The sequence below is a fragment of the Apodemus sylvaticus genome, chromosome 8 (genome assembly GCF_947179515.1).
Source record: "Apodemus sylvaticus chromosome 8, mApoSyl1.1, whole genome shotgun sequence".
NCBI lineage: Eukaryota > Metazoa > Chordata > Mammalia > Rodentia > Muridae > Apodemus > Apodemus sylvaticus.
In genome coordinates this window covers 47932452-47960357 of record NC_067479.1, presented here as the reverse complement: position 1 = coordinate 47960357, position 27906 = coordinate 47932452, and the positions used below count along the sequence as shown (strand labels likewise).

The window sequence follows — 27906 nt, the reverse complement described above, 5'->3', positions numbered from 1 at the left end:
CTAAATGCCCCTGTAATGGGAGAGGAGGCATAACCATCCCACCAATCTTTCTTAGAATACTTGCAACTTAAAATATCTTTCAGGCTTAGAAATTTAGTGTTCAAATTGTTTTAAGAATGTGACAATTATTTTTGTTTTCAATTAACTTACAGTGCCATCTACTGATTGGCTAACCACTGTAGCTAGCATAGATTTAATTTTTTTTCATATTTACTTTCTTTGTGTGTATATGCATGCTGGTATTCCCTTCCCCAGCCAAGATCATAGCACACGTGGAGGTTATCTGGGAAGCCTCCAAGAGTCTCCTCTTATTCTATCATGTGTATCCCAGGAACCTAACTCAGGTTATTAGGCTTGTTGGCAATAGCCACTAACCTGCTGAACCATCTTTCCAACCCCCAACACGGATTTTAAATAGGATTTACCATAAGGTTCTGGACTAAAGCACACTTTCTGAACCAATTTTAAATAACTTAAGTACAACTAACAATTTAGATATAGTGAACAGGCCTTTAATCTCAGCACTCCGGAGGCGGAGGCAGACCTCCTTGAGTTCAGGGTCAATCTGGTCTACACAGTGAGTTTCAGGACAGCCAGAATCACATAGTTGAGACTGCACCAGAAAATTTTTTATCAAAAATGACAATTTGGGACTGGCAAAACAGCTCAGTGGGTCTGGACTTGCCTCACAAGCTCAATGTCCCAAGTTCAACCCCTTGAACCCATGATAAAAAGACAATCAACTCCTAGAGCTGTCCTTTGACTTTCACCAGGGTGTCCTGGCATGTGCACACCCGTACTCATACTTTACACACACAGAAATAATTTAAAATTTAAGTTTTTCTCATAGGAACCCACTTCATTTCACTATTTCCATATCAAGCAGGTAAAATGTAATAGTAAAAATCAGCCCATCCATTTGTTATATACTAAAAGCTTACTTTGTGTGCGAGGTGTATGTTGTGTGTGGTATGTGTACCTGAGTGTGAAGGTGTACATGAATAGAGCCAGAACAAGACATCTGGTATTTTCCTCTGTCACTCTGCCTTATTACCTTTAGACAGGGTGTTTCCCAGTAAACTAGCTCACTTATCAAGCTAGACTATGGGACACTGAGAATTTGAGAATTATGGGAAAGCACAGCTATACCTAGCTTTTTAATTAGGTGCTGGAATTCAAACTTAGGTCCTCTACTTTAATTCCTAACTGATGTCACTATTGGAAGACACCAGCAATTTTAGGAAAGGCCTATGTGTGAGGAAAGGTGACTCACTGGCAATGCATGTCTTTCATAGTATATTGATATTCCAGCCATTTCCCTTCCCTTTTCAATTTCTGCTGGCCTGCCATTATATAATCAAGTCTGCTCCTTACACATTCCCCTCACCAAGACATTCAGTTTTGCCAGAGCCAAGAAACCACAGACCAAACCTTAAAACTATGAACCCCCCATGGGGCTGGAGAGATGGCTCAGTGGTTAAGAGCACTGACTGCTCTTCCAGAGGTCCTGAGTTCAATTCCCAGCAACCACATGGTGGCTCAAAACCATCTGTAATGAGATCTGACGCTCTCTTCTGGTGTGTGTCTGAAGACAGCAACAGTGTGCATATATATATATATAAATATATATATATATATATATATATATATATATAAAAATATATATAAATATATATATATTTATATATACATAAAACTATGAACCCAAATAAGCCTTTCCTTATCTGAAGCTGATTATCACTGATTTTTCTCACAGTGATGGAAACCAACACAATATTTCAAACACTTTACAAACTTTAAACCTTCTAATTCCAACCATCCTCTCCTGTTAAGTATTTTCTTCAAGCAGTTATATCTGATTACGACTAAAGAACTCTATTAAATTTCAATTATTAAATTAAAAGAAACTCTATTACAGCTTCATTAAAATCCAGCCTGGGAAAATATTTGTGCCTATTGCAGAGGTAACTTCCTAAAGCATGGCCTTTGTGTGGCCTTTAAGGTCTTTAGGACTTAAGCTCAAACAGATGAATGACAGAGTTAGAATTCCCAACAAGCTATGATTCCACTACACTAGAACCTGCCTACAAATGGAACTTGAGAGGACTATAATAACTCACCACCACTGTGGTTTAAAAATGGTTTGAGCCTGGGCGGTGGTGGCACACGCCTTTAGTCCCAGCACTCGGGAGGCAGAGGCAGGCAGATTTCTGAGTTCGAGGCCAGCCTGGTCTACAGAGTGAGTTCCAGGACAGCCAGGGCTACACAGAGAAACCCTGACTCCAAGAAAAGAAAAAAAAGAAAAAAATCAAAAATGGTTTGAGTGGGAACCTCAATGTTTCATGAGCCAATCAGATGTTCTCTTCAATGATCTTATTTCCAACATTTTATTACCCACAAGTATTACTTTTAAAAGTATGGATCAAACCTAAATGACCTGAAAGAAATTTGATGGAAACCTTAATACCCAACAGTGCCTTTTAAAATGTTTGACTACAAAAAGACCAGCCACAATATTTCAGACCTTAGTAAGTAAAAAACAATGCTTAGGAATAAAGTATAACTTTCTTCCTATTAGCTCTTTTCCCCTTTTTAGTGGGGAGGGAGCTATATTGCATAAGTTAAGTCTCAGACCCTAAGCTGAAGTGATCCTCCTGCTTTATGTCCTAAGCAACAGGAACTGCAAGTATGTGCTACAACACCTGGCTGTCCTATCTGATTCTAATTATCCATTTATCTTTCAAATTTAAAACTAAGACTTAAGTGTAGAGACAGTTTCTTTACCATACTTACTTGTATGCAGATGCACATGAGGGGAGGGTGAGAGAGGGTATGTATATGAAGGAGAGAGAGAGAGAGAGAGAGAGAGAGAGAGAGAGAGAGAGAGAGAGAGAGAGAGAGAGAGAGAGAGAGAGAGAGAGTATGAATGTGAGAAAGAGAATATGAGTGTGATGCTTGTGCATGTGCCCTGTTGTTTGAAACCTGGGACTAGTTACTTATGCAAGACCACTTGGCCCACAAGCCCCCGGAATCTCCATCTCCCCAGTACTGGATTTTGAGACCATGCCCATTTTTTACATTCATGCTCATACGGCAAGTTCTACACTGCTGAATGAGCCATCACTCCAACTCCTAAAACTATTAGACCTATTAGAATTTAAACTATTAATTAAAACTAGTCACTCCTATTCCACTGACCTAATGGTACTTTACTGTTAAATTCAACTATCCATTCTAACTTTAATATGATTACAAACTGGGAGGGGAAAAAACCCTAGACTGTGAAATATATAATGACTTTTGTTTTGGTATTATTATTATTATTTTGTTGCTGTTTGCTGTTGTTGTTTGAGAGCAGGTTTCACTATGTAGCCCAGACAGACCTGGAATTAACTGTGAAAGTCAAGCTAGCTTCATATTCTTGACAATTCTTCTGCCTCAGCCTATCAAGGGCTAGGATTACAAGTGTGTTGCATCACATCTGGCTGTATATCATTTTTCTTTTTGTTTTTATTGGGACAAGATTTCTTTCTGTAGTACTGGCTGACCCAGAGCTTGCTCTGTAGACCAGGATGGCCCTGACCTCAGCTCTGCCTCCCTCAGGCTAGAGTTAGAGGTGCACCGCCATCGCTCAGCATATCTCAGTATCTTGAAAATACTTTTCTTTTCTCTAAACTTTACAGCACAGTAATTCCTTTGTTATCACTTATACTATATGCATATACTTTCGGTATATAGAACTGATATATCAGGTACAATTATTTGGTATAGAAGATAAAAAGGGAAACTTGGTATAATAGAGAAAATAATTAAATCATAACATAGCTTATAGAAATCTTGTTGTAATAATAGCAAATCTGCATAAAAACCAAACTTACCTTTTCCGTATTACAATACAAAGATTTCAAAGTAGTGAACAGAGGTGGACACCCTTTGCTGAAGTTTGGTCTCAGGAACTTATCCATAAGTTCTCGAAATTTTTTACCTAGAGATAAAAGCAAACTGTGGTTGATTGAGTCAATTCTTAAAGAACTGAACAGATAAAAGCTCCTTCAGAACAGTTATTCTGCCATCAGATTTAAGCCCCCAAAGTCAGCACTATCTTGTCACATAAAAAAGCATAATAGCAATGTTTCAGTTGACACTTCTAATTTCCATTCAAAGTACCTTCAAGGAATACTCAGAAACAGGCAAATGAAATGATGATGCAATACTAAGTATAATTTACTGGCTACTTGACTATAATCACAAGAGCAAGTAGTCTTCCTAATCTCTCCCGAACATAAACTTGGTCTGAACTCCTCAAGACAACAGATACAGTGTTGGCCACATACTCTATGACAGTACTACATTCAAGAAATAACCAAATTATTTTCTTAAACACTACAGTGGCTTCAGCAATTTCAACATCTGTTCATTCCTCAGTCATGTGTCAGGCATCCTACTACCCCCCTAGCATTATTTCAGGTACTGGTGATATAGCACTGATTGTTATAAAAATTTACAAGTATTTACAACAGAGAACATCTTCTAGAGAATGACACTAAAAGAATGTTACATATTAGACTGAACTAACTATGAAATAATAAATGCCCTATCAAGGTGTACGAGATGGGTGTGGGGTGGGGTTGTCTGTGTATATATACACCTTACTTGTACATCAAACAAGTACATTTCCTATTATTGCTACCTGTAACAAAAATTTCTAGAATTTTTGGTTGTTTTATGAGACAGAAGCTTGCTGTAGCTCAGGTTGGCTCCTACCAACCTTAACATCTTCCTAACATCCTCCTGCGTGCTGTGGTAGAAGCAGATGGTGTCACTCTTTTCTAAACAGAAACATTCAAAGGGGATAAAAATGTATCCTAGTTGGTAAGAGCATCCACTGTGAGCACAAAGGCCTTAAATTCTATCCCTAGCACTGCAATAAACAGGTTGTGGCTGTTAATGCCTCTATTCCCAGCACTAGGGAGGTGGGGACAAAGAATTAGATATTCACAGCCATCCTTGGCTAACTGGAAACCAGACTGGGAAAGACAAGGAAAAGGAGAAGAAAACGGCAGAATGGCAGAAAATGAAGAGGATAAGAGGGAGGGAATGGAGGGAAGAGGTGATGAGAGGAGGGAAAGATTCTCAAAGAAATCTACTTTTAAATGAAGATATATAAACCTAATGACAGTAAGACTTGAGCCTATTCATTCATTAAAGACAAAAACATGGGTCAGTAAGATTACTCGGTGGGTAAAGGTGTGTGTTGACAAAGCTAATAACCCAGGTTCAATCTCTAGAGCCTGCATGGTAAAAAGAGAGCCAGCTACACAATGCTGACCTCCACACGTACACTGTAGCATATACACACAGACAACCCCACCCCACACCCATCTAACACACATACAATGCCGACCTCCACACGTACACTGTAGCATATACACACAGACAACCCCACCCCACACCCATCTAACACACACACAATGCTGACCTCCACGCGTACACTGTAGCATATACACAGACAACCCCACCCCACACCCATCTAACACACACACAATGCTGACCTCCACGCGTACACTGTAGGATATACACACAGATAACCCCACCCCACACCCATCTAACACACATACAATGCTGACCTCCACATGTACACTGTAGCATATACACAGACAACCCCACCCCACACCCATCTAACACACACACAATGCTGACCTCCACACGTACACTGTAGCATATACACACAGACAACCCCACCCCACACCCATCTAACACATACACAATGCTGACCTCCACACGTACACTGTAGCATATACAGACAACCCCACCCCACACCTATCTAACACACACACAATGCTGACCTCCACACGTACACTGTAGCATATACACAGACAACCCCACCCCACACCCATCTAACACACACACAATGCTGACCTCCACACGTACACTGTAGCATATACACACAGACAACCCCACCCCACACCCATCTAACACACATACAATGCTGACCTCCACACGTACACTGTAGCATATACACACAGACAACCCCACCCCACACCCATCTAACACACTCACAATGCTGACCTCCACACGTACACTGTAGCATATACACAAAGACAACCCCACCCCACACCCATCTAACACACACACACACACAGAGCTGACCTCCACATGTACACTGTAGCATATACACACAGACAACCCCACCCCACACCCATTTAACACACACACAAATTAAACATTTTTTACGCGGTATCATATGCCAATATACATTTGTGAATAAGAATAATAACATTGCACAATAAATCGCAGCAATCCCAAACGAACAGACTAGATTGGTTATTGGGTTAAGCTGACTACACTAAGTAAAATGCACATGAGCAATATCATTAAATAATCAAGAAAATGAAAGAAAACTTTATTATAGTATTTTCAGATTTCTAATCTCATATTAAATCCTATGCATTCATCTTTTAAAAGCCACAAACTAACATTAACATTTATAGTTAGATCTGTACTTCCCTTAAAACCAAAAATAGCTCTATCCTATTTCCCTAGCATTTCCTCAGACAACCAGAGGAATTAGCGATATTATGGTAACAGTAAGAGGCAGTGGCTTAAAATATGCATATTTCTACTTTGTGTATGTTCTTGGACTGAGTCCACTACACCTAGTTTCTTCAAGTAAACCTAGACTACACCAAGTAGTATCAAAAGCATTATGATATGGCCCAAACAAGGGTAGCATAGTAACAAATTAATTTGGTAGTCAGTGGCAGAAAAGAAGGCCACTTACTCCTTTAATTTGTAACTATATAAACAAACTACTTTTACTATTTACTCACTTTACAATCATCTCTCTTCTTCCTCGTTGACTTATAATAATCACTGTAGGGAAGAAATCAGACATGTCTGCCTGCCTAAGCCCAGCTGACTAACTGGAAAGGGCGAGGTTATTCAGCAGTCAGAGGCAAGACATTCTAGGCCTAGATAAGATTCTATGGAGGCTACATTAGCAAATGAAGGCAGTAAGCCTCAGAGACAACAATTAAGCAGGAGAATGAAAGTTACTTTTACAGACAGACAGACATAAACTCTAGAAGAGAAAGAAAACTTAAAACACTAATGGTATCTACTAATTTCAAAAGTATTATTAGCAGTACAAAGATATCCTAGTATTACCTGGGACAAAATTCAGTGGTAATCTTCTCGGCGAAACTGCTCTGGGGTGCTGCTTACTAATTTCTTCATAAATCTGAAGCCTCTCGTCTAAAGAACCTAGTATCAGTAAAAATGTGAGAGTATAGTATCATAACTTTTATTTAAAACAGTAATGAACTTTAAGATAAAAATTGCATTGTTGGTATCAAAGCTGCTCACAATTTTGTAAAAAAAAAATCATTTAAAACTGTGGTGGTAAAAATACTAAAATCAGGAAATCATTATCCTGTATATGTAGATGCGTGCAGGGTGGATGTGGTTTCCTGTTTTGTTTGTTTGTTTTTTTAGACAGGATCTTACCACATAACCCTGGTTGACTAAAAGTTCCCTATATAGACCAGTTCAGCCACTAAACTCAGAGATTCACCTGACTCTGCCTCCCACATACTAGGATTAAATGCATGTGCCACATCTTAAAACTATTCTCTGAAACCAAATCTCCAGGAAAAACCAAACCATCTTTTCTTGACTACAAATTCTACATACCACTCAACTAAATCACTTACATCAAGTCATACAGTGAAGCTGCATTTCTCCTCTATTCCTTAGTTTCCAACCCGTAAAAAAGAAAATCATTTTATAACTTATTATTTACAATATATCTTATATAAATCCTCTAAACTGATGGGGCCTCCCCCTAAAAGTCTACAGTACCTATTAAGCTTAAATAACAGTTTTAGGATTGTACTCATGTTTTAGTTTAAAAATGAATGATATTTCTCAACTTCTTTGACACTTAAAAATCTTCAAGGAAACTCCATATGAAACAAAACTAAACAAAACAAAAAACATTATTAAAAGAGTTTCTTTATAGAGGCAACAGAGATGACTCAGCCATTAATAGTACTTGTTTCTCTTGCAAAATAACTGGGCTTAATTTCCAGCACCCACATAGTGTCTCTAATTCTAATCCAGAGGATCTAGCACCCTCTTCTGGCATCTTTGAATACCAGGTACAGACATATAAGCAGACATTCACGCACATAAAATATAGATCAGTCTAAAACAACACAAAAAAAGAATATTCCTTAAAGTGGAAACTATTTATCCTAAATAACATAACAGATGTAATAAATTCCATCCAAGAATCATTTACCTTTTAGTACCATAAAGAAAATCCACAGAAGAATGACATACTATATCCAGAATAGAAACCATGTAATTCCTGCATAATTTATAGAGATACTATAATATCAAACTACCTATAGTAATATTTTAAAGAAAAATTAAATCTATTTAGGCTTTAATGTTTCAAGTATATTATAATTCAGATCGGGCTGGAGAGATCACTCAGCAGTTAAGACTGCTCTTCCAAAGGTCCTGAGTTCAAATCCCAGCAACCACATAGTGGCTCACAACCATCCGTAATGAGATCTGACGTCCTCTTCTGGTGTGTTTGAAGACAGCTACAGTGTACTTACATATAACAATAAATAAATCTTTAAAGAAAATAATAATTCAGCCGGGTGGTGGTGGTGCACGCCTTTAATCCCAGCACTTGAGACAGAGGCAGGCAGATGTCTGAGTTCGAGGCCAGCCTGGTCTACAGAGTTCCAGGACAGCCAGGGCTACACAGAGAAACCCTATCTCAAAAAACACCAAAATAATAATAATAATAATAATAATAATAATAATAATAATAGTAATAATTCAGATCAAAAAATGCAATTTTTAAGAATAACCCATAGTCCCAGGCAAGGTGCCACATTCCTTTAAACCCAGTACTAGAGAGGCAGGAGCAGGTGGGTGTACTGGCTGGCTTTGTGTGTCAACTTGACACAGGCTGCAATTATCACAGGGAAAGGAGCTACCATGGGAAAGTGCCTCCATGAAATCCAGCTGTGGGGCATTTTCTCAATTAGTGATCAAGGCCCCTTGTGGGTGGTGCCATCCCTGGGCTGATAGTCCTGGGTTCTATGAAAAAGCAAGCTTAGCAAGCCAGGGGAAGCAAGCCAGTAAGGAACATCCCTCCATGGCCTCTGCATCAGTTCCTGCTTCCTGATCCGCTTGAGTTCCAGTACTGACCTCCTTTGGTGATGAACTGCAATGTGGAAGTATAAACTGAATAAACCCTTTCCTCCCCAACTTGCTTCTTGGTCATGATGTTTGTGCAGGAATTGAAACCCTGACTAAGACAGTGGGTATCTCTGATTTCAAGTCTAGCCTTGGTCTACATAGGAGTTCCAATACAACTAAGGCTATATTGAAGATACTGTTTCTAATCAAACAATCAATCAGTCCTTGGTAAATGCAAACAGGTTATCTTCACAGTAAATGAGCTATTTGTATCAAGATTATAAAAGATTGTATTTGAAGACGTTATCTGGTAAGATTTGAGTAATTTGAAGGAATTTATGTAGACTCATGTCTACCCCCCGTACTATGTTTTGGAGTGCTAATATGGTTAGATTTTTTAAAATGGGGATCTCTGAATTTTTTTTTCATATTCTGTTAACAATTTAGAGACTTCACAGAACATTAAGGACCTTTAGCTAAAATACTTAATGAAGGCTACTAAGTATATTAAGAAAAAGAGATATTTCTGCATTGCACTCCAGATAAAAACAAGTCTTACATATGTAGTTAAATTAGTAGTAACATAGTACTATTTTAACACCCTATTTGAAGTAACAAGCTGGAACTACAGAAGTTACCATGGGGGAAACACCTGAAAGAATCTAAAAGCATAGGTGGTATAAGTAGTTCTAAAAGCAATAGTTTACACTGTCAAGCACCTTAAAATGTGAACTATGGTACACTTATTTTACTAAAACATTTAAGGACTCTATTATTAATTGCTATGCCACTGTGGTGGTTAGCCTTCACTGCCAACTTGAATGGACTTGGAACCACCTAAAACAAACCTCTAAGTCTGACTTTGAGAGCAACAAAAGAGGTTAAACAGACAAGGGAAAACCCAGAGACTATGAGCAGCAGCACCACGGGCTGGACTCCAAGGGTGGAATGGGAGCAGGGAAAGCTAGCTGAGTACGCATGTAAATCACCTCTGCTGCCTGTCACTAGCCACTTCACTGCCCCAGCCCCACGCCTAAGGGTGGGCCAAAATAAACCTTCCTCGTTTTTCTCTAGTGACAAGGCATTAGTTGATAACTAGGCATTTAAAGATAAAAGCCACAGTTATTTTAAATTTCCAACCAGAATACATGTCATTTCTTGTTTTGTTTTTGAAAAATATTTAGTCAATATTTTAATTTTAATCATTTTCCTAAAAAGGTCTATTTAAAGAAAAATTTTAAAATGTTGTAACTATTTCAGACACATTTTCTGCAAATAAATAGCATTTTAAGTTGGGCCTGGTGATATGTGCCTATAATCCTAGAACTTGGAACAGAAGAATAGAGTTCAAGGTCAATCCCAGTTATATACCAAGTTCAAAGCTAGCCTAAGCTACAAGACTTTGTCTCAATAAAACAAAACGAAATAAAATTATAACTATGATTTTAGGAATAGTAACTGTTCCTACCAACATTTAATTCTACAAATGTTAGATAAAATTTGAAATAACAACCTCAGGAGTTCTCAAAATTGTCACAACTGTCTAATTTCAAGATACGTATTTTTCATTTTCCACAAACTGACTTGGCTTGAAAGTAAAAGAATGATTTTTATATTGCCTTTCTATACCATATAACCTCAGTGAGTATTCTTTCACTCAATCATTATATTTAAAGTCTAAGATCTTTAGTGATATAATATTAATTATGCATTTTCCAGAAAGGAAATGCTCATTTTCTTCCTCATTTCTTTAGTTAGCTTTTCTGTGTTTTGAGTATGTGTATGACATGTGTATATGTATGTTTTTACATGCTCATATGTGTAAGTGCTGGCATGTGCATGGCATGGTATCTGTAAGAGGCGAGAGGACAATCTCTTGTGTTAGTCCTCACCTTCTACCTTGTTTGAGACAGGGTCTATTGTTCACTGCTGCATACACTGCATACCTGGCCACCAAGCTTCCAGAGATAGCAAACATTACCAAGTCTAGATTTACAAGAGTTCTGGATATCTAACCTCAAGCACTCACACTTCCTCAGCAAACACTTTATACACTGAGGCCTCTTTCCAGGCCTGTATTTGTTTCTGAAAGAGGGTCTTAATGCATAGCTCAGGCTGCCCTTGAACTATTAAGTCTCCTACCTTAGCTTCCTAGGATTACAGACATGTATCACCATGCTTGAGTCTTGTTTGTTAAACTCTTAAATGACCCTTAGTCTCACTGGCAAGTTCAGAGTCTAGTTCTTCAGATTCTAATGTACTGAAGAAAACCAGCTGAGACATCCAGCCTCATGGAATGAACTGGACTCACTGGATTCCTGGACTTTCTATCAGGAGATAACCATTGTTCAATAGCTGGACCACAGCCTGCAAGCTGCTCTAATAAATCCAATTTTATATAAATACATATTCATTCTATCAGTTTGGTTCCTCTAGAGACCCTGATTAATACAGACCCTAATATAAATTTTTTTTAAAAAGAGAAAAAGATTTCAAACAAGGAATCTAAAAGCATCTACTAGCATTGTTATTTAAGTATGAACATTTTAGTTAATTTTCATGCCCACATATAATCTGTAACTTTATTACATGGAAAAACAACTGTTAATGCTAAAATTATCCATTCTTAGAGACTAGTACAGTTTTCATTTTAGCACACTTCAAAGCGAGTTAAGGAAGTAGGAGAGAATCATCACATACGGAGTTGCAAGGCCTTCTCCAAGCCTTCATAATAACACCGATTTTCTGCATTCCAAAAAATCAAGTTTTTGAATACTTCACTGGCTTCTTTTAGTCTTCCCAATTTCAACAGCATTTCCCCTAAAATTAATTAAAAGATACATTTTACTTAAACATTACTTTTCTGACCCAAGAGAATTCTCTAAGCATTATTAGTAAACAAATATTTTAGGAAAACCTCAATTCTGTGTGGTTCCCTTAGGGTATGTTATATATTAATTAATATATAGTTTGACTTCAGAAATAAACCACTTTCATTTTTGACTCCTTCCCATTCCCTAAATATATATACAGATACTAACTTCTTAGTTTAAAAAAAAGTATCTTTTCATTATACATATTTTTATGGCCTCTTGGATATAACTAAAGCAAAACAAGAAAATCCAACTGGCAAATCATCCAAATGAAATATGCCAACCTTATTACTGTAAAATTTAAATATGTCTTCTTTGATGAGCTCCTGTATTAAATAACTGTCCATTCTCTTGGTTTCTTTTCTAGATCATTAAAATTGTTTAGGTTAACTTAGCACAATTATCTAACATATTTCACAGCAAGCAACCAAATAAGCCATGTTGACAAGTGCATTCACTGTCTTTTAGGGTCAAACATTTTTTTACAAAAATCGCATGTGGGTCTGGAAAATAAGGCTCTAAAAGCCTTTAGACACGATGGGAAGTACACTTAAACTAAGGTAAAAGAGGCTTCTCTTAAATGAATATACAACACATTAATTCCCATTCCCAATAATTCCCCAAGGAACCAAATTCCCCAAGGAACCAAATTCAAAGGAAAAAAAAAGGCTTGGGAATCTCTCTGTGATATTACTTAACATTCATCATACTGGGGTCGATGGCATATAATTTATTCTTAGTATTTTTCCATTTTATATAATCAATTTCCAAAATAAAATTAAACTAGGTATAATTACATCACACATAGCACTTTGTGAACGTGAGCAAGTAGTCAGGCCTGATACAAAATGCGCAGACATAGCTGTTGGGTAATAGAGAAACAGTAAACATGCCCTAACATGTTTACTCCTGCACAACTATATTTCAAATCACTGTCCTGCCTACCCCATATATAACTGGCAACAGCGTATGTTCTCTCCCATAAACATGTTACCTGCTACTACCATGGAGCAGAGAAAGCACACACAGAACAAAACAGTGCACATAGATCATCAACTAACTGAAAATCTACTAACGTTCACAATTTTTGAAAGGATCTTAATAAACTAATGATTACAAATGACATTAGGAATATTAAATGGACCTACAAAGTTCACTGGAAAAAATAACATAGCCCACCACCTCTATAAGCCATATTGAGAACTGGTTATTTTATTCAAGATTAGAGCTCCACAAATCTTTACTACCAACATATGAATGAATGTGATAATAAAGCTACTTACAAGATTTTTTTAAATGACACCAATGTCACTGTATCATACTTATTTTGTAATAACTACTTTATTTTGTAATAACTTCTTTCTTTTCTTTTTAAAAGATTTTATTTATTGTTATAGCTAACTATACTGAGCTATCTTCAGACACACCTGAAGAGGGCGTCAGATCTCATTACAGATGGTTTGAGACACCATGAGGTTGCTGGAATTTGAACTCAGGACCTTCAGAAGAGCAGCCAGCGCTCTTAACCGCTGAGCCATCTCTCCAGCCCCAACTATATTCTTTCTTAATGCTATGAGACAAAGAAAGCCACAGAGAAACAACTGCCTGTTTATTTGATTAATATTAATATTTAATCACAAAAATATCAATAACATACCAAGAAGGAAAAATAATTCCCTTTTTCTTTGCTTCCATCAATTACAGGCAGTAGAATAATAAAAATAAAGAGAATACTTGATTATATTTTATTGATAATTTGAAAAAGTGTCATCACTAATACTGATACTCATATTAATTATAATAAATTTCTAAGTTGGGTATTAGGAAGCTGGCTAGGTGCTTAAGAGCATGTATTGCTCTTGCAGAGAATTTAAGTTTAGTACCAGCACTCAAACTGAGCTGCTTACAACCAACCAACTATAACTGCAGCTTCAGGGAATCCAATGCCTCTTGCATCCCTGACAACTGTACTCACCTATTATACCCACATATAGACACACACATCTACACAGTTAAAAATAATAAACAAGCCGGGCGTGGTGGCGCACGCCTGTAATCCCAGCACTTGGGAGGCAGAGGCAGGCAGATTTCTGAGGTCAAGGCCAGCCTGGTCTACAAAGTGAGTTCCAGGACAGCCAGGGCTACACAGAGAAACCCTGCCTCAAAAAAACAAAAAAACAACAAAAAAAAACCAAACAAAAAAACCAAACAAAAAAACCAAAAGGCCTTTAAAAAAAATAATAAAAAAATAAACAAATCTTAAACAGGCAAAAAACAACTAGAGGCTGAAGATATGGGCTCAGTGGTTAAGAGCATAGACTAGTCTTGGAGAGGACCTGGGTTCAATTTCTAGCACCCACACAGCAGCTTACAACCATCAAAACCTCCAATTCCAGAGGACCAAACACTTATGAAAGTTTCTGAAAGCATCAGTCATGCACATGGTACACAAACATACATACAAACATACATACAAACGTTCATATACATAAAATAACTAGAAACCCAAGTCAGAAAATGTTACATATTACCAAGAGGACAACAGCTCCTCAGTACCCCCCGTCATCAAAAGAATGTCATGGTGATTAAATTAATAATGATTTAGTAACAAAATGCTTAGACAGCCACCAAATACACAGGGTTACTTAAGTGTTCGAACAAAAATTAAAGGGCCACTAAATAAAACAAAATTAAACAAAAAACAAAATAACAACCACCACCACCAAATCAACTTACCCTTAATTTCTTCCACCAAAAGTTTATCACATATCAGCTTCTCATATGTTTCTATATGTTCCAAAGATTCCTGAAATAAATTTGCCTCTCTCATCACTTGATTCTGATATAGTAACAGTTCGCTATATTCATAAGCTATTTTGTTGGGAGGAACCTAGAAGAAAACAATCAAATCATCTTATAAATTAGTTACAGATCTTTAATTGTTTTTTTACTCAGGATTCATTAGCAGATTTAATCCAGAAGCAGTTAAATATAGGTTAACAAATGATTAATTCCATCTTTAAAATAAAACAGGTTTATAAGGCTAAATGAAGAGGAACAGATCTTAGATCCAGATATAAAAGTAGATGACAGATCTTAAGGAATCTGCCAAGAATTTTTAAAGAAAAAACAGAACCAATAATAAAATTTAGCAAAGTTTTATACAAAATTTCTTCAAGAAAATACTGTGAAACAGGGCATAGCGGAGTACTGTCAGCACACACAACTGTAATCCAATGCTCAAAGAAGCAGATGCCAGAGAATTCAGCATCAAGAAAGGTAAGCTTAGAGGATCTTGAGTTCAAGGCCAGCCAGGACTACACTATGAGACCCTACCTTAAAAACAAACAAGCAAACAAAAACTCTCAGGTAAATTCTTAAATATATAAACAAGTCTGTATCTTTTACAGATTTATGCATGGCATGCATATATGAAAAGGAATCTCTATACTAATTTCAGATTAGTGCTTACCTCTGGAAAGGTGCAGGAAAAACTTAAGCTACTTCTATATATTTTACTTTTTAAGTAAAACCTAACAATTATAAAAAAATGTTAACATTTAAATGAGCTAATATGCTTTATAAAACAGGTAAGTGTTCTAGATATTCCAAATACATTATCATAAAACAAAAACACACATACCATTTCCATATTCACAACTAAAGTAATATATGTCATAAAAACAATCCCCCAACTTCCAAATTCATTTCATTTTACTATTTTTTCTAATTCTGAGGATTGACCCAGGACTATGCACCCATAACACAACCTACAAGATAAGATCCATTACCGGTCATATTTTATTTATCTATCAGAATATTGGGATTACTGCCCATAAAACTTAAGAATTAGTTTATTTAATACTGGGAATTTTATACTTTTTTCCTAATTATTTTGAAATATTTTTCAATTTTTTCATACTTTTCTAAGAAAATCTGAAAGGTAAAACTCAACTATTTTAGTCTGCAATATTAGGGAAAAAATATAAAAGTTCTTACTTGCTGTGTTTGTCTAAATTCTTCTAATAGTTTTAGCGCTGTATCATAATCTTTCAGCAAATGGTAAGCAATGGCATATCCAATCCAGGAAGCACGCTGTGTCGGGCGCAACTGAAGAAGCTGGTATCTTGTCTCCTAGGAAAGAATATTTTTTCTTTATCTAACATGCTTATATTTCATCTGAATTGTAATAATCTTTAATGACACTGTAATTACTTCAATCAACAAGTATCAGTTCTAAAAGATGATAAAAGATGTGTTTCACATTTCTAGTTTAAATTGTCTGTGTCTCGTAGTCCTTACTGTGAGGCTGTTATAAAATTAGGATACCTTTTGGTTATACTAGATTTTTAGAAATATCAAATGAGCCCAGCTTATTTACACTGCTATAAGTGGTCCCGAGTACAGGGCGGACACAGGGGAGACGCTATGGGGCTCTCCAATGGAATACCCACTGCCAATATGAAGCAGCTGAATTTCTGTAATATTATGAATAAAATATCAGAAACTCTTCCATGGATACCCTAGAAAAACCAAGGTTAGGTAGCAGAAAATCCAACTTCTCCACAGGGACCCTAGCTCCCAAAAGTAGCTCATTTCTTTCTCAGTGTTTTCGGCAAACTGAATCTAAAAAATGTCTTTTAACTTTGCTGACTGTTCCACGGCAGTCAAGTGGTGCAAAGGAGGCCACCACCGTTTTCAGATCCTTAGCCATGTCTGGCCCCTTTCCACAGAACATCAAGTTACATCATTTTAATCTTACTTTCACTCTCACTTCTCTGTCACTCTCTCCTTCATTAAAGTATGGGTCAGTTTTTGTCTCTGGCAAACACAGTACTAATGTGGGCCCAAGTTCAGTTCCCGGACGCACACTGGGCAACTCAAAATGGCCTACAGTGTTAATTCTATGGAGTCCAGTGCCCTCTTGTAGCCTCCATAGGTACCTAAACTCCTATGGACAGACAGACACAATACCATTTACAAAACTAAAGAGAAAAATGGATCTTCATGGCAAACCTTTACATATTATTTTATGCTTACTAACTTTAAAAAAAGCTAAGTAATCTTCGAGATTTCAGTAAAAGCTGAATGTCAAATCTATTTTCAGTTTAGCAAAAATGTTAAAACAAAATAATATAATATAAAAAGTATAATATTTTTACACCAAAGAAAATATATTTTTTTTAAATTGTGTGTGTTTGTGTGCATGCATGAGTGAATGTGTATGTGCCATAGTACACCTGTGGAACCAGAAGACAACTTTCAGAAGTCTGTTCTCTCCTTCCATAGTTTAAGTCCCAGGGATGCTACTCAGGTCATAAAAGTAGGTGGCAAGTGTCTTTACCCATTGAGCCATCTCAATTTACCCTTATTTAGTGCTCAAGAATGAGGACTCTGTAACTATTATCATAGGACAGTCTAAATAGGTATAACAATCTTGTCTTAGGCTTACTGCATTCTGAATTCACATGGTATCAAAAATGTAATCCTTACCCCAAATGTTGTGGCACACACCTTCAATCCCATTCTTCAAAATAAATAAATAAATAAATAAATAAACCCCTGTATTTAAAAAGTACATTTAAGACTACTTACTCGATAACCTTCAAGATCTCTCATCTGAATCTGCAATAGGGAGAGATCCCTCAAGATTTGCAAGTTATCTTTATCTAATTTGAGGGCATTTCGGTAGCACTTAATGGCTTCATCATACTTCTTATCAGAACGTTGCAGGAGGCCATATACATGCCAACCTATCAAGTTAAGGAAATACAGACATCCACAGACACTAAGATATACTATGCAAAAACCTCAAATTTTTTTTCATCTGGAATCTGTTTCACAATGATCTGGATCGGAGGGAAAGGACAATTAGAAACAGGCAAATAGGATAAATAAAAACAGCCAACCCTTGACTATTCAAGCTGGGTGATTCAATTCCCTTACTTTTGTAACCAAACAATCTCAAAATTCACTTAATAAAGACTGTCATTATTTTCTAAAATAAGTGTAGATATTACCCAATTCTAAGTAATATAGCCACCATTTAATTCACTAGTGATATTAAAAGACACAAAATTAAGTTTTATTCTCTTAGCTTATCTTATGCCAAGCCCCCAAAACAGCCATACTTATACAACCTTTCTCTACCCTGTAGGGTAAACTCTGGGATAAGAAAATAACCACTTAGTATTTTGAGAGACCCCTAAGTTAAATATGTGAGAATACAGAGACTATGCATGGCAAATAGTAGCCTTCTGACATGAATTAAATGTCAGATACACAAGGGTAATAAGTTAAAAGACCAACATGAACATAGGAAATGAAAAAATTCCAAAAATCCTTCTTTAACGTTTTTTTTAAAAGTGGTTTACATGTTGAAATAGTAGCAAATGGAAAGTACTGTAAAGATTCAGTGAAGTAAATGTTATGTCTCTGTTAACAGAATTCAAGCTAAAGAACCAGTTTTTCCTGACACAAAATAAAGACTGGTTTTCATTTGCTAGTTTTGCAGCGCTGGGGGTTATTCCCAGGACATCTTGCACACACTGGGCAAACATTCTACTACTGAGCTACAGATACAGATAAATTTATTTTAAAATAGGTTTCTTCTAAATTAAAAATTTCGCCTGGTCTACAGAGTGAGTTCCAGGACAGCCAGGGCTATACAGAGAAACCCTGTCTTTAAAAAAAAAAAAAAAAAAAAAAAAAAACAAATCCAAAAAAAAAAAATTCCAAAAAAATAAATTAATTAATTAAAATTTTCTTCTAGGGCTGGAGAGATGGCTCAGCGGGTACAAGCAGTGACTACTCTTCCAGAGGTCCCGAGTTCAAATCCCAGCAACCACATGGTGGCTCACAACCACCTGTAAAGAGATCTGATGCCCTCTCCTGGTGCATCTGAAGACAGCTACAGTGTATGTAACATAAATGAATAAATATTTTTTTAAAAAAAATTTCTTCTAAAACTTACAAAAAAATCAAGAAACACAAATATTTATATAGATCAAAAAACTAAAATTCATTTTCTGAAATAGGGAAATATCAATTCATGGATGTTTAAGGCAAGAACTGGTCTCTGTTTCTCTATGAAGATTTTCTTTAAAATACTCCAAAAAGGAATAAGGAACAAAATATTGCTAATTACTGATGATGAGTAATGGGTAAATACATAGACTTCATTAAAATTCTTAAGATTTCCAGGCAGCGGTGGCGCATGCTTTTAATCCCAGCACTCGGGAGGCAGAAGCAGGTAGATTTCTGAATTCGAGGCCAGCCTGGTCTACAAAGTGAGTTCCAGGACAGCCAGGACTACACAGAGAAGCCCTGTCTCAAAAAAACAAAAGAAACAAACAAAAATTCCTAAGATTTCAATGATTCACAGAAAAGTTGTAAAATTTGAATTAGAAAAGACAAGTAAATGAAAACAAATCCATGAAACTAAGGCAAAAGGATACAGACATGACTCCTGACGTCACTGCGAAGTCCTTTACGAACAAATTCATATGCCTCTTCTCTTTTTCCTAAACAGTTCAATGTTAACCCTTTCATGGCCAAAGTCTCTGAAAAATAATTTTAATCTGTTTACAAATCAAAGATTCAAGTTACTCCCCTAGGACTTTGTTATCTAGGACCTGAGATCTACTGAAGTACTAACTACTCTTACCCCGGCTTTTATCTTCATCACAAAGGTACAAATGATAAAGCAGAACTTACTATTGGCTTGAAGCATCTCCTCCCCAAACTGAAACCAATTTTAACCAATCATAATCTAATTTATACCTCACAAAAAGACTACCTAAATACATACACTGTAATCATTATCACCATATTCAATACAGAACAGATTTTCTTTAACCTAAGTCCTATTCTAAAATGCCTTAGACTGAAATAGAGTTCTACCCTTTAGAAGACTCTATATGGAGGGATTTATATTGTCCTCTGAAAATCCTAACAAAGCAGGCATCCCAGTCCTTTTGAATTAAATGTACAGTAATTCTATACTTTCTCAAGGCCAGTTCCTTTCTTTGGTGTCTATATGTTTATGTGAGTGCAGGTGAATCCATCAGGCATGCATGTGGAAATCGGAGGACAGCTTCAGATGCTATTCCTCAATGTTCACTTACTTTATTAAAGAAGGATCTCTCTGCTTTTCGCCAGGCTAGCTGGTCCACGAGCTTCCAGAGATTCTCCTATCCCCACATCCCAGCTTACTGCTAAGGCACTGAATTACAGACCCCATACCTGGCTTTTACATGGGTTCTGAATAGGTGAATGCAGGTCTTTGCAACTGCTCAGAAGCACACTGACCATCAAGTATTGCCCCACCCCACTGAGACCAATTCTAACCAATCATAATCTAATTTTTGTTTGTTTGTTTATTTGTTTGTTTGTTTAAGACAGGGTTTCTTTGTATAGCCCTGGCTAGCTTTGAACTCACGGTGCAGACCAGGCTGGCCTTGATTAAAGGAATGCACCACCAATGCATGGCTCATAATCTAATTTATACCTCACAAAAAGAGTGACTGTACTTAATTAAAAATATATGTTGTAATCATTATCACCATATTCAATATTAAACAGATTCTCTGTTGTCAACAAACTTACTTTAATAATTCTACTTAAGCTAATTAACACTAGTTTGCATTTGGACAGCATAACACTATACTATAGAAGAGCAACCCAAGAAAAAGTTACAAAGTTAATGAAAGATGAAGATGATCTATTATAAAGTATTTCTCTGAAAAATCCACAAAGGACTTAGATAGCAGCAGTGATTTTCAAACTGATCTCTGGAAACTGTAGTTTTCAGAACAGTGTTCCATTATACAAAGAAATCCTGTCTTAAAAAAACAAAAAAAATAGAAAAATTAAAAAATAAAAAATAAAAACTTGCAGGGCAGTGGTGGCGCACGCCTTTAATCCCAGCGCTTGGGAGTCAGAGGCAGGCGGATTTCTGAGTTCGAGGCCATCCTGCTCTACAGAGTGAGTTCCAGGACAGCCAGGGCTACACAGAGAAACCCTGTCTCGAAAAACCAAATAAATAAATAAATAAATAAATAAATAAATAATAAAAACTTTAGCTTATGATTGGTTAGACTTGGTCTCAGTAGGGGCAATACTGAGCAATTGTAAAGACCTGAGTTCACACATCCAGAACTTCATAAAATGAAAACTTACATTTCCTTCAAAAGATTTACCTAACAGTTTTAGAAAGGTGAACTGTATCTGCCTATTTTCCTAATTAAATGGTCTTAAAAGTTGTCCTAGTGTTCTGCGAGAACTTAGTAGTTAGCAATGTTATGAACCATAATTTTTCAAGACCAATCTGATCTTCTCAACAAACAATCCCAACTAGTAAAAATGATGAAAAAAAAATAAATGTAGACTTTTTTAAGGAATAATTTTAAAAAACCCCTAACAACCTAATTATGAATCGATGTTAACATATTTATATAAAGACTAGGTAAATAGGAGCAGCCACATGGCTTAGTGAGTACACACTTGACACCAAGCCGGAAAACCTGAGTTCAACCCAGGGAACCCACACGGTAGAAGAAAACCAATTCTCTGAAGTTGTTCTTGGACCTCCACCCATGTACTGTGGAATGCATGCAACTAGTAGACACTCACACACACAATAAATAAACATAGAAATAATAAAAACAACTCAAAGAATAAAATGTATGTCTTTATCTTCACACTATTCTATACTGCAAACAAGAGCCTACTTTTATATGCAAGAAACTGAAGTATTAGAATCTAGTCAGAGTGACAGATGAAAGAACTCTAACCTATAAACTAAGCATCCCTAGTCCAAAAGTCCCAAATTCTAATGAGCCAAGATCTGAATCTAGAATTTCAAGATTTTCTGAATTGGTGTGTATAACTGGTAATCTAAACAATTAATTCGAAATCTGAACTCGTCTGGTATCTGAAGCCCTTCTGAAGGGGGATGGTAACATGCACATTAGCTCATCTGTCTCTCACCGACTTCCTCACCTAAAAATAAAGGCACCACATATACTAAAGCATGAAACCAGCTCAACTTGAAATATAACCAAAAATGCTAAGCATTCATGTGTAGAGTCACAGCTTTAGAATCTGAGTATTCCCTCACTGTCAAAAGTCCTGCCTAGTTTTAGAATTATATTCTCCCAAAGCAACATTGCAACAGATGAGACAGTACCTCCATGTTCAGCAAACTTCGGGTTCGAAAGAATCATCTTGCAAAACTTGAGGCCATTTTTGTACTGCTTCTGTTCATAACATTTCTAAAAGGAAACAGCAGGTTATTTTATAAAATAATGAAGCAGTGCCGTGAGGTGGTGGCACACGCCCGCCTGTAATCCCAGCACTCTGGGAGGCAGAGGCAGGCGGATTTCTGAGTTCAAGGCCAGTCTGGTCCACAGAGTGAATTTCAGGACAGCCAGGGCAATACAGAGAAACCCTGTCTTGAAAAAACCAAATCCAAAAAAACGAAAAAAAATAAAAAAATAAAAAAATAATAAAATAAAATAATGAAGCAATTTTCATATCATATAAATTCAAGATCCAAAGTTTAAAATGTGATGACATGTTCTTCTGTTTGTATTAATCACAGCATTAAGTGCAGTTATATATGCCTTGACACATAGCATTTCCACTATTATAAGAGATAAAGACATAAATGAAGAATAAACTCAATAGATGCATAATCATCAACTAACACTGAAACAGAAGAGAGAAATTTAAAGCCACATAACTGTGACTTAGTACACACTGAACGACTCTCCCCAGTGCCTTCCTCCAGTCATTCGGATCCACCTCTGGTTACTTCTGTTCAACTTCTCTGGTATCAACTTTTTTTGGTTGGGCCCTCAAGTCCCTGAAGAGTCTGTCTATGCCTGGCTTATTTCACTTACCATGTCTAATTTCAGCCATGTTGCTGAAAATACTATATTTTCATTCTTTCTAGCTGATTACTATCTCATTGTATGTGCCACAGTGTTTTAACCATGTATCAATTGAAGGGCATCTAGATTGTTTCCAGTCATTGGCTATCATGCATGATGTTGAAGAGTGCTGCAATAAACACTACAGACGGCTCTCCAACATAATGATCTCAATTCCTTTGGATATTCCCAGCAGCGGGACAGCAGGATCATATGGTAATTCTATGGGTATTCTTATTTTAGTTTGCTTTTAGAAACTTCCTCCATATAGTTTTTTTTAAGTGTGTGTGTGTGTGTGTGTGTGTGTGTGTGTGTACAGATCAGAAGACAATTTATATAGTTGGTCCTCTTTTTCTACCTTTCTACAGGCTCTAGGGATTGAACTCTGGTCCAAGCACTTTACCTGCTAAGCCATCTCACTGCCCCACCACACTGTTTTCTATATTGGCAGTACTGACTTCCATTACCAAAAACAATGTGCAAAGGTTCCATTTTCTCTTCGACTTTGCCAATACTTCTCTTTTGTCTTCTTAATTTTATTTAGTTCTTATAAAAATTCCTTTAAAGTGATAGTAAAGTGTATCTCACTTTACTAATGTGGAAAGTGAACCTCTGAACAGAGATACAAACCTACGGTTGCTGCAAACTGTGGTCCAGCTACAAAGACTATCAGTCATCTACTGCTAGCATAAAAGGCATCTTCACTCCCGAATCACACAAGTCAGGCTCCTCCCCACTTCCTTATCAATTTTACTGTTCAGACTAGATGTCCCATCCCTCAGTATTCAAGCTTTCCCTCCACTGCAGGGCTTCTATACTATATTCCTTTTAACTAAAACGTTCTTCCCTCAACCTTTCCTTGGCTGTTCCTTATGACCTAAGCCACTCTTCACCTACTTGACCATGCTACACCTCTGCCTATCCATTCTATGGATTACTCGCTTTCATCTGCTACACAGTGCTATCACTCTATTGCCTCTGACATTCTATTTATTTACCATCTTCAGAACCATCTTGTGAACTCTAAGAGAATGAATTCTTTTTGTATTTATGTTATGTATATGAATACACTGCAGCTATTTTAGAAGAGCCCATTGGGTTCCACTACAGATGGTTGTGAGCCACCATGTGGTTGCTGGGAATTGAACTCAGGACCTCTGGAAGAGCAGTCAGTGCTCTTAACCACTGAGCCTTCTCTCCAGCCCCCCCAGGATGAATTCTTGTCTAGACTTCTTTACGCTAGACAAGTAATCAAGAGCTATTCAATAAAACCATCCTCCTAGATTCAAAGCAAAACAGCACCAAGGGTATAGCTAATTCTTGCAGCAGATTTTGTATGTGGAGGTGATAATTTGAAAGTCATCATTAAAATATATTTAAACTGAATTTTCTTGATTGGCTCTGGGAAGATTAGTAAATGGTTAGAAGACAAAAGTAACAGAAAAAAATATTGAACCATATGAATAAATTAAATGTGGCCAAGCCTGGTGGCTCATTTCCTATAATCAACCAATCCCAGTCCTTAGGAAGTTAAGTTGAGACAAAAGGCCTGCCCTGAGTTCTAGGCTATCCTAGATTATACAACCTACTGTGGGCTAGAGTGAAACTCTGAAACCTAATCTCAAAGTAAGTAAAATAAAATAGGGCCAGAGAAATGGGTCAGTTAGGAAAGATGCTTTGCACCAAGCCTGACAGCCTATGACTGTGGGAAGGGACAACCAACCCCTGGAAGAAAGCTGTCCTCTGAGCTCTGCAGACATCATGGTGTGTGCACATGCACACAAATAAATGTAATAAAAAAATTTTTTAAAGATCCAACTTTGACTATAGAGGTTCACTTGACAATTAACAAAGACAGTGGGATATAGCAGGAGAAACTTCGGAGGAAGAGTATCAAGTGTTCTTTAAATAATACTGATCTTTGACAGTCACCAAAGGAGTGAACACTTTTTGTCATTTATTTGCCAAACATGCTTCTCTACTTAACTGTATCAAACTGAGATCTGAACTATTCATCCCAAGGCTAGATGTGATATCCAGAACTGTAAAATGAGTTCAAGGTTGTCTCTGGTCAACCTGAGATATATGCCCATCTCAAAAACAAAACAAAACAAAAAAGTCCCCCAGTCCACTTGTACATTGATCACTGCTAACATTCTCAATACTATGTCAAGTTTCTGTTGGCTTCAACCAGTACTACTATAAATTTTTGTCAGGTGATGGCAATGAAGTACTCTATGGTCAGTTTTACTTACAGTAAAGTTCATTAATGCTAACTGTTATTCAGCCATGTGCTCTCAATATGAATTCACCCTGAAATCTAAAAGCTTGCCCTGCAAGTACCACATTTTCAAAATTTAAAGGGCATCTTAGAAAACACAGCTGTTAACTCATAATTGTTTTCTAAATCTTAGCGCCCCAGGCCATACTGACAAGCATGTCACCTCTCTCCTCCCTCAAAGAATATAATCTGGAAAACGGTAAAGGTGCCAAGGTGGCAGATATGCTGGCACACCTCCCAGAGAAAAACTTCTTGTCTGGGCATAGTGGCAAATGCCTTTTAGCCAAACACTCAGGAGGCAAAAAGAGCAGCTCGAAAATCTAGGCTAGCTTTGTCTGCCTGGAGAGATCAGGGCCAGCCAGAGCTACAGAGTGACCACGTCTTAAGTAAAATTTAAAAAACGTAAAACCGAACATCTTTTAAACGCTTGACATGGGTCTGACATGACCAAGGCTATTATTGTTGTTGTTGTTGTTGTTATTATTAAGGCTTATTTCAAAGCCACGTAAATAGTCTCAAGCGCAAAGTCTCTGCAGCTCTCAGCACAAGGACCAGTTAGAAGCAAGTTTCTGGCAAGTTGCTTCCAAAACGGGGCCAGCACGAACGTGCAAACTCTCCCGCCCAGAGGCATGGGCTCCCTAGGCTCGCGGGCTCCAATTCCCCGCACCCCCAAGCAGCGGTGGTCGGCCCAGCCCGCCCCGAAACAGCTCTGACTGCTCTGCGGGGCGGCTTTGCCAGGGAAGTTTCTGGAAAGCTCCCGCAGCGGGGCCAGCCCCGCACGCCATACAGAGACTTGGAGGGAGCGCCGCGGGGGGAAGAGAGGGACCGGGAGCGCCGCGGGGAAGGGGAGGAGAAGCAGCCGGAGGAGAGCCCGGCTCAGTGGTAAAGAAAGCGCGCAGAGGTCGGCTGGGCCGCCGCTCACCAGCACGCGCTTGAAGAGGGCGCTCTCCTTGGCGGGCAGCTGCACGCAGGGCATCGCGGCGATGGGGAGGCCTGCTGGACCGACCAGCCGGGACCCGGGCCGCGGGTTACCTCAGCGGGATGCCACGGGAAGCGGAACACAGCGCACTCCAGTGGGCGGCCCGGGAGGGAAGCCCGCGCGCGCCAAGATGGCGACCAGGACCCCGCCCCCCGCGGCGCGCAGGCGCAGTCTCGGGGCCGAGAGAAAGACTAGAATCTTCTCCCTGGGGAGGTCTCCAGGTCGGTGCAGAGCTAAGGCTCCTGTCACCTCATCAGCGCCAACTCATTCGTGTTCCCTAATCTCAGGACGCTGTTCGTCTCACGCTGGTTATTAGGATTCTGCCCTAGGTGATGTAAATTTTTCACCGAATTAACTTTTATTGTTTTGTTTTGTTTTGTGCAGTGGAAACCCTGCTTAAGACAATGAAGACTCTTGATTTAAAATCCATTTTTCCTGTTCTTGCTGTTTTTAAAAGAAGCCTTCTCTTTTCAGTGCATAGCAAAGTAGTGATCAGACCTTGAAATGATGGAACTGGTGTGACAGCCACTTTAGGCAGAGGGTAGGAAGGAGAAAGAAAAAAGTCTCAGCCGTGTAGGGGACGGCTACATTTTCAGCAATAATTGCAGTATTTTAATAGGTCTGCTGGTCCTCGAGTCTACTGCCTCTTTCACCACATAGGCTGCCCAATAATGGGAAAAGCAGGATACAGTCCTAGAATGCTCCAGGGACGATTTCTCCAAAAAATAAAACATACTAATGGCATGTAACAGCATACAAATAGACATCTGACAAGAAGGATTGCATACTAGATGTTGGTGTAGTATTAAAAGATGTATGTAAACATATGTATAGAAACATATATATTCTGAATCCTAATTTCTGCACGTGCCTGTAGTAATACCACTGGAAAATCGAGGGCAAGAGGATTACAGTTCAAAGTCAGGCTAGGCTATGCAGAGAGAATCTTTTTTTTTTTTTTTAAATGGAGGCAGGGAGGAGGCTTCAGGAAAAGGTTCAGCCTATAAACCTGAGTTCATTCTCCAGTATAACTGCCCGCAGTTAAATCGATCCGGCTGGGGGGGGGCACACTCCAGAGCCCTTTTGTTTGTTTTGTTTTGGTTTTCAGAGATAGTTTCTCTGTGTACCCTTAGCTATCCTGGAACTTACTCTATAGACGAGGCTAACCTTAAATTCAGAGATCTGCCTGCCTCTATCTCCCTAGAGCTGGGATCAAATGCATGCATTACCACTGCCCAACGTGGAAGGTGACTCAAGATAGGGGTCTGTCAATCACTTGCCAGAGATAACTATAGGTACTAATTCTACATGAGACACCACAGGAAGGATGCAAGGTTAGCTTTCACTGAACGTCATCTTATACCTCCTCCCACCCTTTGTTTGAAAGGGTTTTGTTTTGTTTTGAGAGAGGGTTCTCTGTGTAGCCTCGGCTGTCCAGAAACTTGCTCTGTAGACCAGGCTGGCCTCAAACTTTTAGAGATCTGCCTGCCTCTGCCTCCCAAGTGCTGGGATTAAAGGCGTGTGCCACAGATGCTTGGCCTGAAACAACCTTGTTTTGTTTCTTGGGGTTTGTTGTTGCTGTTCATTTGATTGGGTTTTGTTTGTTTGTTTTTAAAA

At 37.9% G+C, this 27906-nt stretch overlaps 1 protein-coding gene across 5 annotated transcripts in view; it reads right to left on the bottom strand.

The window, feature by feature from the left end:
• The window catches only part of Naa16 (N-alpha-acetyltransferase 16, NatA auxiliary subunit), a 61150-nt gene extending 34726 nt beyond the window's left edge, over positions 1–26424 (bottom strand). For all 5 annotated transcript variants that reach the window (XR_007979222.1, XM_052190857.1, XM_052190858.1 and 2 more), the window contains exons 1-9: positions 26233–26424; positions 22285–22369; positions 19553–19657; positions 17691–17848; positions 16095–16229; positions 14832–14985; positions 11923–12042; positions 7168–7263; positions 3879–3985 (exon numbers count right to left, since the gene is read on the bottom strand). Coding sequence is in view for 4 of the 5 variants with exons in the window: in XM_052190857.1 (XP_052046817.1) it covers positions 3879–3985; positions 7168–7263; positions 11923–12042; positions 14832–14985; positions 16095–16229; positions 17691–17848; positions 19553–19657; positions 22285–22369; positions 26233–26286 (1014 nt within the window). In the remaining variant the exon portion in view is untranslated. The remainder of the gene's footprint in view (positions 1–3878; positions 3986–7167; positions 7264–11922; positions 12043–14831; positions 14986–16094; positions 16230–17690; positions 17849–19552; positions 19658–22284; positions 22370–26232) is intronic.
• Between the last annotated feature and the right edge of the window lie 1482 nt (positions 26425–27906).